The sequence below is a fragment of the Mustela nivalis genome (genome assembly GCF_964662115.1).
Source record: "Mustela nivalis genome assembly, chromosome: 1".
Classification (NCBI taxonomy): Eukaryota; Metazoa; Chordata; class Mammalia; order Carnivora; family Mustelidae; genus Mustela; species Mustela nivalis.
The window spans coordinates 154,831,312-154,849,299 of record NC_139020.1 but is presented as its reverse complement, the minus strand read 5'-3'; the positions used below and the strand labels follow the sequence as shown (position 1 = coordinate 154,849,299).

Genomic DNA, 17,988 nt, shown 5'->3' with positions numbered 1-17,988 from the left:
GGGGTAGTGACATTCGAACATCTTACGTGAATCTCAGATCATGCAGGGGCCCACTGTGCACAGCTTCAGTTACAGTGGCGACCACAGGAGTGCTTCACCCCACCCATCCCACTCCCCACAACCCTCAGGGCCCCTCCCAAGAATGTGGGGCACATGGCCTGACAACCTCCACTGGCACACACACAGTGGAGCCAGGAAAGGCCAATGCCCATATCCAAGGCATCTCTGGCCTGCTCAGCACCAGACCACACCGAGATCTCTCTGCACCTTGCGCTCCTCATCAGGGAACTGGCCTGGCCGCCAGTTCTGCCCTGGAAGACTGAGAAGTCTGAGGCAGAAGGGACAGACTCTGGCCCAGCCTGTATGTCCCCGTGTCTCAGTTTTCTCCACCAGCAGCCCCAGATTCCAGAGAGCAGCACTGCAACTGAACTTGGCCCCTGATGGCATGTATGGGAGACTGCCAGCCTCCAGTGGCCCCAAGGCTGTCCTGTATCTGAAAGAACCGGGAGGTGTACGGCAGGGAGAGCCTCAATGTAGCTGAAGGCAACTGGTAAACAGTTTACATGCAGAGGTCTTTTGTATAATATCCCCACACTGGAGAGGACAAGATGCCACACGGCTTGGTCCTTTGCCCAGAAAGAAAAGGAAGGCAGAGTACAGATAATATTTCATAAGAGGTAACCCATACTAAGCATTTATGTGATAGCTGTCCTGCCAAGTAATTTATAATTACCAGTTAAATGTATTACTACCCTGAGGAGACAAAGGCTCAGAGAAATACAGCAATCTGCCAGAAGCCACACAGCTATCGATGGGAAGATCCAGGACTCAAACCCAGACGTGTCAGGCCCAGGGCCAGTGGGCTCTCATCCACAAATGGTCTACAAAGAGGCCACATGGGCCCTGAAGGAACAGACCGACAGGCCCCATCACTCCAGGCCCAACTGCAGAGCCACCTCCCTGCCGAGCCAGAACCTCCCCAGACACACTCCTGATGGAAGGGAGACAATGCACTAAGTGGCCTCTGACCCACAGGAGAGGAGGAAATGGTCCTGCTGCCTGAGGCATCCTCGTCCTCCGTCCCACCTAGATGGGCCTCCCTCTCACCTGCCCTACACGGTTCCCTGCCACCCAGGCCGCTCACCGGGTGCTTCAACCAGTGATCCTTAATGGCAGGCCGCATCTTCTTGTGCACGACAACCTCTTGCAGCTCCTCCAGGGATGGGTGCTGGCCGATCTCTTCCTCGAAGGGCAGCATGTACTCATCCACAGGGCCTGGGGGGGAACAGAGAGCCCAGCAGGGTCATCCCAAGGGCTCATGGCCCCTGAGCCCACAGCCCAGAAACTCGGGGCTGCCGCCTCACTCACCATCCGCAGCCTTGCAGCGGGACACAAGCTCCCACAGCACCAGCCCCATGGCGTACATGTCAATACGCAGGAAGGCATCTCTCTGGAAGTTGATGGCTCCCTCCAGCACCTCAGGGGCCATGTACCGCCGCGTGCCCACCTACACAAGGACAGGGTAGGGGGCCCATCATAACCACAGCACATGAGAGCCCCACCCAAGCCCACTAGATGGGGCTAGGACGACAGCACTCAGAGGACACCGCTGGGGACGACAGCCCTTGCCTCACCACACTCGTGGGGAGCTCACGAGAGGTCACGGTATACGTACAACACCCCAAGGAGAACTGAAAAACACCACACACTCAACACGACAGGACTCTCACACGGAACTGCTACCTACTTCCTCGAAACACGAGCACTGCGAGGGGCTACCCACTTGGTGTGCATTTTCCTGAGACTAAGATCAAAAACAGAGGGGCTGAAAAATACTTAAAAATATTGACAACAATTGTTCTAAGAGGATTTCTTCAGGCTTAACTTTTAGGTACGTTTTCTAGGTTTCTGGTTTGGATTCTTAGTCGAGTTCCTTCTATATTATATTGCTTTACAATTCTGCTGAAAAGGAAAAGAGAGACTGAGGCTGCAAGGATGAGTACCAACCCCACTGGGAAAGCTGGGTCTGACTGACTGACCTTCAGGGCTGTGCTACCCTCCAGGGCTGGCCTGCCCCACAGGGAAGACGAGTGTTGCTTTCGGAGTTCCCGGACAGCTCTGAGCTCACAGCAACCCTTGCCCCTGTGTCTTGCCAGTTGGACCCCAGAAGGGCAGTGTCCACCCCTGTGCCAGCCCTGAGGCTCATTACCTGCCCATGAGTGTCCCCTGGAGGTTTTCCTGGCTCAAACCGAACAGCCAGACCAAAGTCAGCCAGCACGGCTGTGAGGTCACTCTTGAGCAATACATTCTTGCTTTTGAAGTCCCTGAGGAGACAAGTAGACTGAGATGAAGAGGAATACTATGCTTCCTGCTCCTGGCTTCCCACCTTGACCCTGAGATACTGGAGCCTGTGCCTTCCAGCCCCCAGAGACTCAGACCAGGCCATCGCACCCTATCTGGGAGCAGGGCCTACACCAGGGTGGGGTTCTATGAGGCTGCACAGGTGGGCTGCTTTGGGACACCCTTCCACCCCTCACCCCCCTCAATGTCAGAATCGCTCAATACATTTCTGCCACAGCTGTCAAAGCAACACTGATCACAATGGCTGGGCAGACCCCATTCTAGTCCCCATAGTATCAAAGGCTAGCATCTGCATTCTCGGAGGGGCCAAGGTCAGGCCTACTGGCCTGGATGAAGGCTTCTGGGGAAAAATGTCCACAAGCTGGGATGGGAGTGACACGAAGAATGAACCTGCCCGGGTTTCTGCACAAGCCCGAGGGGCTTGTGTCAGGGTAGAGCTGGGCGCTGGCAGTGCGCGTTCAGCTCCACCTTGTGCTAACAGGGGTGCGTGTGCTCCTTGGTCTCCCCAGTGCCTGTGTCAGTCTTGTTGTAAGGAATGAAGCTCAGGGAGCAGAAGGTGTACATGCTCAGGACCACCCAGCTCACTTACTGAGCACTACCATTAGGTCAAACCATATGGAAGAGTCAACATTCAACTACTTTTGACCTACAAAAATCACAATTTCACACTGTAAGCCTTAAATGTCATTGATATTATTACCATGAGGGGCCCCTGAGCTTTGAGTCCTGGAACTCAAGATTCTTTTCCCTCCCTCATAGGCACAGAGCTACCCTACACCAAGTCTGATGGCCAACCTCTCAGCTTCTCTGCACTACCGTCCTTGCTCTGTACGATGGAGCTGAGAAACACCCTCATCTCACAGACAACGAGTGTCTGTGAGATACTAAGACGAACCTGGCCTTGTGTTTCTGAGCGTTCAGAGGAGTGCCAGCACTGAGTGAGGACTGTGATGAACAGTCACTACGGCGGTCCTCAAGGGGTAGCCCCAGGACCCCAAAGAGTCCCTGACACTGTTTCAGGGGAACTGCAAGACCAGAATTCTTTTCATTCATAATCCATTCTTTGTCTTTGTAAATTCATTCTCAGGAAAAGAGTGTTCCAGCGGCTATATACATGGGATATCATCACTCTGAGTTAACAGAACGTGAGTACTCTGACATAGCAAATATCCATAGACATAACCCATGTACACAGAAGCTTTCTTTAAGACTGTAAAGAGATCCTGGGGCCCCTGGGTGGCTCAGTGGGTGAAGCATATGACTTGACTTCCGCTCAGGTCATGATCTCAGGGTGATGACATGTGACCACGCTGGGCATGGAACCTACTTCAGATTCTCTCTCTCTCTCTCTCCCCCTCCGCCCTTCCCCCCACCACCAAGCACGGGTGTGAACTCTCTCTCTCTCTCAGGAAAAAAAAAAAAGGAATGTAAACAGATCCTAACCAAAAAGTTGGAGAACTGCTGAACCAACCCTCCAACTGAAGTAATGGGAGTCAGCACTTCCTCATGTGGCCACCAGAGGGCATGAGAAAACCAGCTTTCGAGGAAAGGGCCGAAGGCAGAGGAAAGGGCCAGATGGCCCCCCAACACAGAGCAGTTAAGCATCTTTATGAAATGGAAAAGCCCTCTGCCTCCATCCTAGGCCCTGTTCTCACCCTCCAACCCTCTGCAGCTCCACACCAAGCACAAGGAGGGCAACTGCTAAGCCAGGTACCTGTGGGCAATAGACGGCTTGTGGCCCTCTCCACGGCACCAGGGCACGTCCTCATGAAGGTACGAGAGGCCTCTTGACATGGTCTCTGCCACGTGACACAGTTCATTCCATGTGATGATGTTCCCCTTGAGGTAATCCGTGAGGGAGCCCTACAGGAGACAGCACAGAACTTGGGCACAGGCTCTGGGAACAGAACAGGATCCAGCCGGGCCCCAGGAGGACTGTCTCAATGGACAGAGGCAGGCTCCCCTCCTGGGAGACTGTGATCGACATGGAAGGTATGTGAAGCTAATAGGGTTGGGACCCTCTGGGGGTCAGAGGGTGTTAATCACGAAGTCACTGCACTTATTCCTAAAAATTTATCCCAGAGTTAGAGGAGTTCTTGTAGGCACTCATGTCCACACTGAGGAAGGGTCGCCCTAGGGTGGAAGGCCACCTCGTCTCAGGAGCCCACAGCCTGTCACAGGATGTCCACAACCTGACTCACCTTGTCATGGAAGGCCGTGATGAGCCAGAGCTCCACCTCCAGGCTGGAGCCTCGCTTCTCAGCGGCAATGAACTGCAGCAGGTTCTCATGCTTCATGCCAGGTGTGCTGAAGATCTCCCGTTCACTCTGCCATGACTGCTTGTCCTAAGGCAGGGATGCGGCTAAGCCCCGCTGCTGCCATGCCACCCTGCAGCAGGACCACCACCCCAGCCATATGCAATCCTCCCACCCCAGACCAGCCTCAGCTCCATAAGGGAGGCAGGCAGATGACCAGGACTGAGCTGGGCCCCAGAGCAGAGGTCAATGGTGATCCCAGAGATCACTTAGGGCTAGATTTACCTGATTTACAAACAAGGCCACTAAGGCCCAGGGAGGGAAGTGAGGGGCCCACTGCACCCACCAAATGAGATGCAGAGCCAGGCCTAGCTTTTCTAAGTGTTCTGGGCACCTGCTGGGGTAGCCTGGTGTCCGAGGCCTCTAAGCAGAACCTAATGTCAAAAACAAACCCCTGAAAACCAGAGTGGATCAGGTTTTGCAAAGCCCAACCCCAGCCCTACAAGAAAATGCCAGTGGAGCCCGCCTCTCTCTCATCCCACCTGCACAGGCCTGATGGCCCTGGGATGGGAAAGCTCCAGCTGGATAGCACAGGTGGATGACCTGGAAGCCCCTTGCTCACTTACCTGAAGTGGGAAGATCTTGACAGCCACGAAGTCATTCATGAGCTGCGCCTTCCAGACGCAGCCAAAGCGCCCCCGAGCCTTGATCTCCAGCAGCTGCAGAGGCTTCAGGCCAACCAGAGGGGACGGAGGTGGAGGTCCAGGGTCCTGGGGAAGAGGGAGGGCTTACGAGGGTCTGGCCGGGTGACCCCACCTCTACCCCTGCCCTTCACCAGCCCTGTCTCACCTCGTGGATGTCCACATGGCCGTAGGGAGGCTTGCGATGCCGGTACATCCAGAAGGCCAGCAGGACGATGAGGGAGAGGCCCCCAATGGGCAGCAGCGAATAGGCCAGCACCGTGAGCAGGGTGGGGGCTGTCGGGGGTGGCTCGTACGTGACTAGGGGACACACGGAGCCCTGTGTCACACAGCCCGCCCACCCACACACCTCAGGGGCCAGACCAGAGAGCCCCACAGCCACTCCCCACCCAACTCCAGAGCTGAAAGGAGAGCTCCAGGGCCAAGGAGAGGCCCCAGCCTGCCCTCCTGTGGCCCTCACCTTCTGGGCCCCCAGCCTCTGGCAAGTGGGTGAAGCGCTCGTTGCAGAAGTTGCCTTCACAGCAGCAGAAGTACACCTGGGGGTTCTCCTCGGTGGCCACACACTCCTGCCTGGAGGCACACAGTTTCCCATGGACCCCTCAGCTAAGGGATGCAAGCCTCACAGGGGCCTGCCCAGCTAAGCCCTCCCCAGTGACAGAGAAGCCCAAGAGGAGCCATCAGGGGACAGTGTGAACCCACCTCCCCTAAAGTGGGACCCAAATGTCAGGCGGGAGAGCCACGGTTCCACACAAAGAGCTCTCCTTTGCATTGGGACAGAGCACACACATCTGCGGGACAGCTAGGACCCTGGCACCATCCCTACTTGACCAAGCAGTAAGGAGAGGCCCGTCTCCCCCTACCCTTAAATGCCAGGCTCGCTTTCACATCCTGAGGCCTAGAGGGCCCTATAGCCACAGGCAGGCTCCAGTGGGACTTGGGGGGCAAATGGAAGGGGAGGGCAGGCTCCAGCAGGACTGAATTGGGGGTGGTTGGAGGGTAGGTGCCAGTGGGACTGAGGCAGGGGTGGGACCAGAAGGGAGGACAGACTCCCCCACGGGCTCTAGGAGGGGAGGGGGGGTTCCAGTGGGACTGGGGGGCAGGTACTCCAGTAAGACTAAAGCAGAGGTGTGCCAGGAGGGAGGACAGACTCGCCCCAGGCTGCAGGGCTAGGGGAGTGGAGGGTGGACTCCAGGGGACTGGGTGGGGCACTCCAGTAGGACTGAGGCAGGGATGGTGCCGGGAGGGGAGGACAGACTCCAGCGCACTGAGGGGATGGGGGGCAGTGAGGGCGGGCCCCGGGCTCCAGGCACCTGTCGTAGCAATTGAAGTCGTCCAGCCAGCAGCCCTTCTTGACGAGCTCGATGGTGCCGGAGCTGTTGCGCCAAGAGGCATAGCAGTGCAGCCGCTTGTCCTGCTCGCCCTCGCAGCGCTCCAGGCCACTCTGGTTGGTGCGCTCCAGCTCCCAGTTGGCGTTGTAATAAATGCACTCCCGAGTCTCGGCCTCCCCGCGCCCGGAACCTGTGCGCGGGAAGTGAGAGAAGGGCTGAGCAGTCCACAAACCCCTGTGCCTGCCTGTCCTGAGTCCCCGGCCACTCTGAGGGGGACTGGGTGTGGGGGAGTGTGTCCAACAGCCAGACTGACGGCCACACGCACAGAAAGGGGCTCCACAGATGCCTGAGCCTCCTGTGTGGGGGTGGGGATGGCTCCCTTGCAGCAGCAGGAGTGGGGAGACCTCAAAACCCCCATGCGTAGCAGGATCACTGTGTTGGGGGGAGGGGAGACTGCTGAAAGTACCTATTCCTGGGCCTTGCCCATATTGGACATTTGAAAGGGGGGCAGACTCTACCACAGTTTTAAACACCACCACCCTCCACCTGCAGGCCCCCGCCCCCAGAACCTCCAGTGGCTCTGATGCAGACCTCAAGGACCATGTCTGGGCAAACTCCCAGGGGCAGCTTCCTGCTGCTGCTGTCCACCTCACCCCGGTAGACTTGTGTGTCCCCCACCCCACCTCAGACCCTCCAGTCCAGTGTCCTTCCTGCCTCCAGCAACAACACCTGGTCCTCAGCAGGGAAGGAGAAGGTCCTAAGAAGCAGGCCAGCATGCTCAGGGCAAGTCTCCCAAAGTCGCCACGTGGAGTATGTGCCCCAAGCAGAAAGAGGGCTGGCTGGTGGCTAGACAAGGTTAACAGAATCCTCCCAGCTGGGCTTGGCCCCTGAAGACCCCTGTGAGCCCTCCCCACTATTCCTGTGTCCTCTTCCACCCCCTACATGAGTGCCATCCAGGTGGCCAAACACTTCAACTCCCAACTGCCCCCTTCAAATATTCTCCTTCCAAATATATTCCTTTCCAAATATGGCCTCAAACATTCACCAAATCCATCTTTCTCACTAACCCCTCTCAGGCAATCCTGCCCAGCACTCCCATCTGCCCCAATGGCCCCCAGTCCCCCAAAGCCCTGTAATGGGAAGGAGGAAGGAGATGCTAAAGGAGGTTCCCAGGAAAGAGATTATGGCCCCTGCCTGAAGCCTGGGCTGAAGAGCTCTCCAGAACTCAGTGCCCTACTATGGTCCCTTTACAGACACCCATGATCAACTTCACTGCCAAAAACCACACAGACACCCAAGGGGAAACCAGCACCAAGCATCCACCTAACCTCTCCACTCTTCCTGGGCCTACTGCAAGCCAGGGGCCTGATGCCACCCCAGCTGTTATTCCTGCCCCAGGAAGGAGGAAGAAAGGGTCAGAGTCACCCCCACCGATGGACAGTCAGCCAGCCCACCAGCAACCAGGAGAGAAGACCCCATCCTGACCCTGGGGGAGAGCTCAGTGCCCTGAGTCATAACAGCCCAAAGCCTCCCTCATCCTCCACTCCACGGCCAAGGTTATCACAGTGGCCATCGAGAGTGAAGAACTTGATATGCACAGTACACCCCGGGAGAAGGACAATGACTGGCTGTCAGGAGGGAAGGGCCCCCCACTGCAGATCATTCTCTAGTCAACCCAACCCTTCTGAGCTCTCTGCAAGGACAAGAGGCTCCCCCAGAGGCCAAAGGCAAACAGCACATGTCAAAGCTCCAGGTAGGAGCACATACGGCTCAAATGCCATCCTATCAGAATGCCAATGTCTAGCCATGGCTCTGGCATGCAAGGACACCAGTAAGAAGAAAAAGAATGGCCTCCCCACCACCCAGGCAGCTGGGACCCAACCTGGTCCACATGAAGGGCATCAGGGTCTACACAAAGCATGGGATGCATGCTGGCTTCTCCCAGCCAGGTCCCTCATGGAGCACAAGGCCTAAGGCTTGAGGGGAGAACCTGAAGGGATGGGCAGAGCTGCAGAGAGGGAGGCTGGCCACTCCTTGATCTTGCTTCCCCCACTGCTGTCATACCACACTGCCAGGCCCCTGAACACACTCTGCTTCTGGACTTAGCACAAGTTACTACCTCTGGCTGCAGGACGCTCCCCACTTTCTCCTTTAAATTCCAGCTCTTCTCTCCCCAGAGACCAGGCGAACTATCTACTGCTTCCTCTACCACCTCAATTACCACTCTGGACCAATGGCCTGTTGTTTTTTAAAGGACTGCCTCAGACATTCAAAACGTGTAAAAATAATGTAACCAAAGACAACCTCCAAGAGAAAATAGCACAGTGAATACTCATATTAAGAAATAAAACTTTATAAGTGTACTTGAAAGTCCCTTTTGAAATATCAGCCTTCCCCCCATGAGCCTGCAAGGCTGAGAAAGGCACAAGCCTGACTTATCTTGAGTGTTAGAACCAGTTCCAGACACATGACACGTAGACAGAGGGAAGAACGAATGGACAGACAGAAGGCCATGGTCATCACCTGGCGAGGGCAGAACTTCGAAGGGAAGGGACAACAGGAGGCGTGGCCTAAGCCCGCAGCCCAGACTGAGGGTCCCTCAATGGAGTTCCCATCTCCAAGCAGAAAATAAGCAACAAGCCCCCTGTGCAAGGCAAGGAGTCCCAACACTGACAGTGGCCACGGCCAGCCCAGCTCCTCTCCTCATGCCACACACCAAGCAGAGGTTCCTCTGGCCATTACCATGGGCAGGACCCGAGTGGACAGGGCTGACGAGGCCAAAGCTGCAGGTAAGACCCAAGGGCTCAAAATATAAGTGGACCCCCGACCCCGACCAGATCCTCCTGCAGACAACTTCGAGTAAGGCAGCCTCGAGCAGGCTGAGAGTACTTTAATATGTACTATTTATGCTAATTCATTCAAGTCCTAGCTGTAACACTTCCTGAGTGAGTTAATCCATCTTGTGCCTCTGTTTCCTCATGTGTGAAAAAGGGATGATAAAAGCACCTAATTCCTCAGGCTGTTCCCAAGCCAAATGAGTTGATGTGTTTTAAGAGTGGTTATGACAGTGCTTGGCACATTAGCTGTCACATCAAGAGCCACACCCCTCCCTGCTGCCCGTGACAGTCCTTCACATTACAAGCCCCCAAGAAGGCTCCCAGCACCTCCAAAAGATTCACACTCAGAGCCCAGGAGAACCTGCAAACCTGGGAGGCTCCATATCCCTCCCATACCAGGGCCAGGCCCTGCTTGCCAACTGCAAATCCAGGGCCTCCCCCTTTCTCCCTCCTCCTCATGCTGGCTTCTGCACACACTCAGCTATTTATAGCCTCTGGCAACACTCCAACCTCTGCCTTTTAATAGACACAGGGTTCCTGCCCGTGCTTGTTCGCTTGTTCGCATGAGGTTCTCCGACCCCCACCCACTCACTCGCCTATCCCAGCAGGAGAGGAAGCTGCACTCCCAAGATGGGGTGCCAGCAGTACCCCTCCCCCATATTTGCTACCTCAGAGCCCTGAGGGCAGCCTACCTCCCAGATACCTGGGCAGTGGCTCACTCCATCCCTGAGTCACAGCCAACCCAACTGCTAGCCTCCAGACGAACTATGTATACAAGTAGCAGTGTCCCCTAGATTCCAAGGGGCTTAGACTTTGTTGGAAAGAAGACCCCAGTATTTCCCAAGCCCTCAGCCCAGGTGAGCAGAGAAACTCCACTCCTGGACACATACCACCCCCGAGAGAAATAAAAATACATACTCCACTCTGAACCAACATTCCAGAGCTTGCCCCAAAAAGACCAGTTCTGACACTCGAAGACAAGCACAGGGAGGTGTTTCCCAGTCCAGCTGGCCTTGGACACAGCCCACTATGTGCTGGGGAGATGCAGGGGAAAGCCCACCCAGATACTGCCTGGGAGGCACTGGAAGCACAACAAGGGGGGAAGGGAGACAAAGGGATGCAGAAGTGGCGGGGCGATTAAGGCAGACCCCACGCAGGAAGATATAGAGCTAGTGTGGCCACACCTCCCCTGGGGCTCCCTGAGCTCTGGGCTTGGAGTACATCCAGCCCGGCCAACATCTCCCAGAGCAGCTTCAGACCCCAGCAACCAGCAACTGGCTGCATTCTACCCTTAACTCCTGAAGCCCCTCGGCAGTCCCCCTCTCCCTCCAAAGGAAGCAGATGCCCAGCCCCAACCACAGGAGCATCGCAGACCAGTGAGAAAGGGATGCCGCCCACCACATCCACCTCAGTCCTCTGCCGTCAGCATGCCAAGGTGCACCCTCCTCCAGGAAGCCTCCAGGCCTCCATACTTGAGTGGGGGCCAGTGCTCTCCCTTACTCCCCAGACTCCAGGTGGAATGGCACAGATAGAATCCACAATGCATGTATACTTGCACCTTTGAACTGGCACACAAGAGAAGAGCTCCAGCACGTTCCCAGCAGCCAAACAACCTCTTGACACACTGGCTTGTTTGACTTGACCCATTTATTTGTGAGCCATCCACACTGATACGCATTCATTTAACAAACACACAGCAGGCACTAAACTAAGCATTTTGCAAATAGTAATTTAGGGGTGACTGGGTGGTTAAGCATCCAACTCTTGATTTCAGCTGAGGTCATCATCTCCGGGTTATGAGATCGAGCCCAGGTAGGGCTCCACACCTTAAGATTTTTTCTCTCCCTCTCCCGCTGCCCGCCCCAAATAAACACGTAAGTAAATAAATAAATGTATCCTAAGCTGAGGCACAATGAGGTGAAGTATCTTCCCCAAGTAACTACCAAGTGTCAAAACCAGGCAGCCCGGTTTTGGAACCCAGGCAGCCCGGCACTGCAGTCCGAGCTCACAAGGGAAGTGGCCAGCCTGCCACTGCACTTCTAGGTTATTTACAAGGGGTAAGGATCTGAGCGCGGCCACCAGGAAGCCTCTGGACTCGTCCTGTGCTCACACGCAAGCAGGGGGTATGTTAGAGATGCTGGGTCCTATCGTAAGGTAGGAGCATCTTCAACTCAACCAGAGACTGTCAAACTTTCCTCCCAAGGACCCTTCTGGATGTACCAATTCATGTTCCCGGAAGACTACAGCCCCACTGAGCTACACACTCACCCCAGTATTTGCTCACCTGATCAGTATGAAACGGTGTAGGAGAGTTTTGATCCCCATTTCTTAATTATGTGTGAAACTGCTCATCCTTTTGTGTTTATTAACCCCTACTTCTAAGAAATGCCTATTCACATCCTTTCCCATTTTTCTGCTAGGCTGCTTTTCCCAGGACTTACATGAATTCTTTATATAGTCTTGGTATTAAAACTTTCTAACCTTATCACCTCACACCAGTCAGAATGGCTAAAATCAACAAGTCAGGAAATGACAGATGCTGGCGAGGATGCGGAGAAAGGGGAACCCTCCTACACTTGGTGGGAATGCAAGCTGGTGCAGCCACTCTGGAACACAGCATGGAGGTTCCTCAAAATGTTGAAAATAGAACTGCCCTATGACCCAGCAATTGCACTACTGGGTATTTACCCTAAAGATACAAACATAGTGATCCAAAGGGGCACGTGCACCCGAATGTTTATAGCAGCAATGTCCACAATAGCCAAACTATGGAAAGAACCTAGATGTCTATCAACAGATGAATGGATCAAGAAGATGTGGTATATATACACAATGGAATACTATGCAGCCATCAAAAGAAATGAAATCTTGCCATTTGCGACAACATGGATGGAACTAGAGCGTATCATGCTTAGCGAAATAAGTCAAGCAGAGAAAGACAACTATCATATGATCTCCCTGATATGAGGAAGTGGTGATGCAACATGGGGGCTTAAGTGGGTAGGAGAAGAATAAATGAAACAAGATGGGATTGGGAGGGAGACAAACCATAAGTGACTCTTAATCTCACAAAACAAACTGAGGGTTGCTGGGGGGAGGGGGGTTGGGAGAAGGGGGTGGGATTATGGACATTGGGGAGGGTGTGTGCTTTGGTGAGTGCTGTGAAGTGTGTAAACCTGGTGATTCACAGACCTCTACCCCTGGGGATAAAAATATATGTTTATAAAAAATAAAAAATTAAAAATAAATAAATAAATAAAACAGAAAAACCAGCAAAAAAATAAAAATAAGGTTGTTACCCCCCAAAAAGTAAATAAATAGCAAAAGCATCCCCTCATGAAATATTGCCTTGGCACAGCTGAGTTAAAATTAGCTACACTGTGAGCGCCTGGGTGGCTCGGTGGGTTGAAGCCTCTGCCTTCGGCTCAGGTCATGATCTCGGGGTCCTGGGATCGAGTCCCGCATCGGGCTCTCTGCTCGGCAGGGGGCCTGCTTCCTCCTCTCTCTGCCTTCCTCTCTGCCTACTTCTGATCTGTCTCTGTCAAAGGAATAAATAAAATTTTTTTAAAAATTAGCTACACTGTATTTCCCCATCCTTTTTTGAGTATATTGTGTTAAACAAGGTGACCGTAAGTGAGAGTATCAGAAATAACCAGATATAATTAACAGTCACTGACAGGTGCTGATAAAGTTCTTTAAATGTATATCATAGAAACGGAAAAAGTGAATAAACAGAATGACTGCATAATAAAATATTTTACAAAAAACATAGTTTCCTATTCTTTGCTTTCAGCAAAATTGAAGGAAGACTGAAATTAAGTTGTCAGCATATAGATTATTAAAATTAGTTTTTTTAAATAAAATATTTTATTTATTTGTTTGATAGTGAGAAAGAGAGAGAGAGCACACACACAAGTGGGGGGAGCAGCAGGCAGAGGAAGAAGCAGGCCTTCTGCTGAGCAGGGAGCCTGATGTGGGGCTTGATCCCGGGACTCTGGAGTCATGGCCTGAGCCGAAGGCAGACACTTGACGACTGAGCTACCCAGGCGCCCCTAAAATTAGTTTTTGATGGTGGGTCACCATGTGATTTTTGGTGTATAACGAAGAGTTCAAAGAACTCAGTACATTGTTATGAAAATTTCTTCATAGCTATAGTTATGTAAACAAAATTTCTCAATGCTCTTATCTATAAAAATGAAAATTTTTTATGAAATTAATGCTGAATCTTGGTTCTTTGTGTTTATAATATTTATTCATAGATATCGGACATTTTTTAAAATTTCATATCATTAAGAGATGTGTTTTCCATAAAAAATTATATATGTTTAACAACAACAACAACAAAAAACTTTCTAACCATATAGTAACTCCCTTTATTTGTTTATTTGCTCTTCACCAAAAAGGTTAATAATGTAGATATACAACATTTTGTGGTTAGTATTTTCTGAATTTATCTTTTTCTTTTATTTTAAATCTTTATCTTTTTCTTCCAGTTCAACTTAACACTGTCTTTGACCTAGACCTGAATCCCATTATATTCATGATTACTGCTATATTTACTTTTTTTTTCTCTCTACTGCTACCACCTTTGAATATCTTTTTTTAATTCCACATTTCAGCCACTCTGGTCTTGAAATAACTCACTCTGTATCTATTCTATTACAAGCTAGCCTTTAAACTTTAATACGTACTATTTATGCTAAAGTTAATCAATATCTCTACCATCCCTCATAGGAACTTAACTGCTTTAGACCCAACTACCTCCTTCCAACAACACGTAATCAATTTGATGTAATATTGGTGTTAAATATTTAATCTGCCACCACTGTTCTTATCTGCCTTCCAAAGCAGATATGATCTCTATTGTATATACTCGGTATTTTCTTATTTGTCCAAACTTTCATCAGTTCATCTGCTCAGCCAACCCTACATCTCTGTTCTTCCTTCTGAGACCACTGTCCTTCTAAAAGAACATCCTCCCTCAGTAAAGATCTTTTGGTAGAAAAGCTTTTGTTTGCTTTTCTGAAAATGTTATTTTGCCCTGTTTCCCAACTGACAGTTTAAAAGAACATAAACTTTCAGGCTGAGTTATTTTCTCTGGTCATTTTGAAAATATTATTCCATAGTCTTCTGACTTCTACTGCTGTTGCTGAAAAGTCTGCTATTATTTTAACTTTGTAGATACTCTGTCTTTTCAGCTTTCTTAGATCATCTTTTTACAGTTTCACTATGAGCCATGTGTCTAAGTATATGTTTATTTACACTGCTTGGAAAAATATGCTTTTTATTCAATGATTTACTTCTATTATCAATTCTGAACAATTATTGGCTTTTTATTAATTTTAGTATTGCATCTCTCTATTCTATGATTCTGAAATTCCTATTAAAGTATATTAGACTTGGGGCACCTGTGTGGCTCCATCAGTTAAGAGTCTGCTTTGGGCCCAGGTCATAATCCCAGAGTACTGGAATCAAGTCCTGCATCAGGCTCCCTGCTCAGCGGAGAGTCTGCTTCTCCCTCTTCCTCTGCCCTTCCCCAGCTGCTTGTGCTCTCTCTCTCACGTGCACTCTCTCAAATATACAAAATCTTCAAAATATAAATAAATAAATAAATAAATAAATGGAGTATATTAGACTTTCTCATTCTATCCAGTATTTTTTTTTAAGATTTTATTTATTTATTTGACAGACAGAGATCATAAGTAGTCAGAGAGGCAGGCAGAGGGAGAGGGGGAAGCAGGCTCCCTGATGAGCACAGAGGCCAACGCAGGGCTCAATCCAGAACCCTGAAATCATGACCTGAGCCGAAGGCAGAGGCTTAACTCACTGAGCCACCCGGATGCCCCTCTATCCAGTATTTTAACTCTGCCTTTATGTTTTCCAATTCTGTCTCTAGGCACCACTATGGATTAATTGTATATGGCCTAACTTCCAATTTATTAATTCTCTCTTTAGTTGTGTCTAATTTGCTGTTTAGCTCTTCTACTTAATTTATAAATTCAATTAACCTATTTTTTCACTTCTAGAAGCTCTATTTTTAAAAAAAGTTTCTTGATTAATTTTGATACTGATTAATTTTGATACTTATTGGCATACTCTCAAACCCTTATTTTATTAACTCCAAAATTTAATTTCTTGAACATTTATCTCTGCCACCTGTTAGATGATGATTTTTCACTCATGGTATCTTATTTCCTGGTGTGTTTGGAATTTAGGATCCTCAGAATTTTGGATTCTGTTTTTGGATACATATCTTATGTTCATCAGGCCTCTTCTGTGAGAATACTCGAAGGCCAAGTTTGAGGGGGCAATGTTCCAAAGATAATTTATTTTTTTGCTTCTGCCAAACTTTCTAGGATATCATCAATTTGGAATCACTTTAATTTCTCAACTTCAAGTTTCCCAGAGAACACTAGTTGGTATAAACTTCAACTCCAAGCTCATGTAAGCACAGACCCATGGCTATAAATTCTCAAGGGAAACTCCAGCCTCCCTATCAACCTAGGCCAAGACCTTTCATTATATACTCCCTTTATCAGCAAAAGAATGTTTCTTCTAGTCCATAATTTCACTGAAGGTATAACCCCACAGAAGTTTTGTCATATGAGGGCCTCAGTCTCAATTTCATACCTTATCTCTAAGTGCCTTACACACTGTCACTAAACCTACACCTCTAAGTTTAGGGATAGGGACAGAGTCCTAATTAGAACTAATGCAGTTCTAATTTTCAGTCTCCTCTTCCTTCTCCCTTACTTTCCTACATATGCAGCTATGCATATCCATTCTAATTTCTTTAACTTTTTTAAAGATTTTATTTATTTATTTGAGAGAGAGAGAGAGAGAGCAGGCATGCACGCACAAGGGCACACAAGAGAGGGGAGGGGCAGGTGGAAAGAGAAGCGGACTCCCTGTTGTAAAGGGAGCCTGAGGCGGGACTCCATCCTGGGACTCCAGGATCATGACCTGAGCCAACAGCAGTCTTGAACCAACTGAGCCACCCAGGCACCCGCACATCCATTTTAAAAGGATATTAATTATATCTTATCCAGATTTTATGTGTCTTGCATGAGGACATTTATCAACTGTTTTACTATTTCACTATTATTGCCGAAAAGTAAATCCAGAAGTATTTTCCAAGGGTGATAGGAAGAGCTCTATATGCTTTCACAAGCCCAGCCTAGCAACAAGGAAATCAAGCCAAGTCACCTCAATTCACTTCCAGCTTTGACTCTATAAACAAGTCCCAGACACCATGCTCCCATAGAACAAAGTGTGGGTCCAGGGCCTTCTCTGCAATCCTTGCCTTTCTCCAAGCCACACCATTTCTAAAGAATACTAAAAAGAGAGCTTCTGGGTAAAGGTTACAGATTATACACAAGTATTACTTTTTCTATCTCCTGTACTTCCATGAAAACCACAGCACAGAGAAGTTTTTAAAACATAAACCCATAGAGGTAAAACAACAACAAACAAACAAACAAAAGGAAAAAAACACAGAAGCTGGAAAGCAGACACACAAGTAGTCAATAACCACAAAGACTCCTGAATTGGTTGTGGAGAAAGCTGAAAAGCAACACAATTTCCACCCAGGATCCTCCAAAACTCAGGAATGTATGTAATCAGATGTCTCTGTAAGAGTGGAGGTAAAGATGAATCCAAAGACAGAAAGGCTGGCCAGATTCTCAGAGCTCACTACCAGTCACCATGGCTGGGGGCTGCTTCCTCCAACCCAGCAGACAGTAGATTATTTTCTAAAGAAGATAAAATAAAGAGCCTCTGGAAAGGGAGCAGTGGGAAAATTTGAGGGCACAGGTACCATACTGACACAAGACGTATACAGAACAATATACGAAGTACAGAAACTCCAGCTGTCCTCCCACCATGGTTCCTAGGATGTTGGCAGCCAGACCTTTACTACCCTCCCCCACCAATCCCCAAACAGAAAGCAGAAGATACTTTTCAGGAGAGTCTATCTAGTCTAACTAGCTTCAAAAACATCAGATCATCCTATAGTTGGTAGGTTCTACTCAGAAGCTTAGAGCTCTCTGAACGACAGAGATAAAAACAGGCGGGGCGGGGGGGGAGGTCCAACTTGGAGGAAACAGAGATTATGCAGGGAGAAGATAACTTCACTTTACAAAAATCCTATCAATACCTTCAGAGAGCTAAAAAAAGAAAACCAATGCACTCATGAAAAATAAACAGAATGGCATTGTTAAAAAATCAGAGAATGAAAGAGCTTTAAAAAAAATTTTTTTAAATATATATATATATATATATATATATATATATATATATACACACACACATACATATATGGTGGCAGAAATTAAAACCAACAGGAATAAAAGATAACACTGAAGTAATCTCACAAAGTCAAGTAAACACACACAAATACAGAAAATATGAGAGAAAACAGAAAAGGAATCTAGAGGCCCAGTCCAGAAGTTCAAGACCTAAGTAACAGGAGTTGTGGAAGGAGAAAACAAAAGAGAAGAAATCAAAG

The 17,988-nt window shown here is 49.6% G+C and overlaps 1 protein-coding gene across 4 annotated transcripts in view; it reads right to left on the bottom strand.

Annotated features, from left to right (window-relative positions):
* ACVR2B (activin A receptor type 2B) overlaps window positions 1–17,988 on the bottom strand; it is a 40,843-nt gene that overhangs the window by 10,318 nt on the left and 12,537 nt on the right. For 2 of the 4 annotated variants that reach the window (XM_082745804.1, XM_082745806.1), the window contains exons 2-10: window positions 6,628–6,835; window positions 5,778–5,887; window positions 5,466–5,617; window positions 5,243–5,386; window positions 4,563–4,706; window positions 4,076–4,224; window positions 2,210–2,324; window positions 1,369–1,507; window positions 1,145–1,275 (exon numbers count right to left, since the gene is read on the bottom strand). In XM_082745804.1, coding sequence (XP_082601930.1) covers window positions 1,145–1,275; window positions 1,369–1,507; window positions 2,210–2,324; window positions 4,076–4,224; window positions 4,563–4,706; window positions 5,243–5,386; window positions 5,466–5,617; window positions 5,778–5,887; window positions 6,628–6,835 — 1,292 coding nt within the window. The remainder of the gene's footprint in view (window positions 1–1,144; window positions 1,276–1,368; window positions 1,508–2,209; window positions 2,325–4,075; window positions 4,225–4,562; window positions 4,707–5,242; window positions 5,387–5,465; window positions 5,618–5,777; window positions 5,888–6,627; window positions 6,836–17,988) is intronic. The other 2 variants (XM_082745805.1, XM_082745807.1) reach the window with 2 other exon arrangements.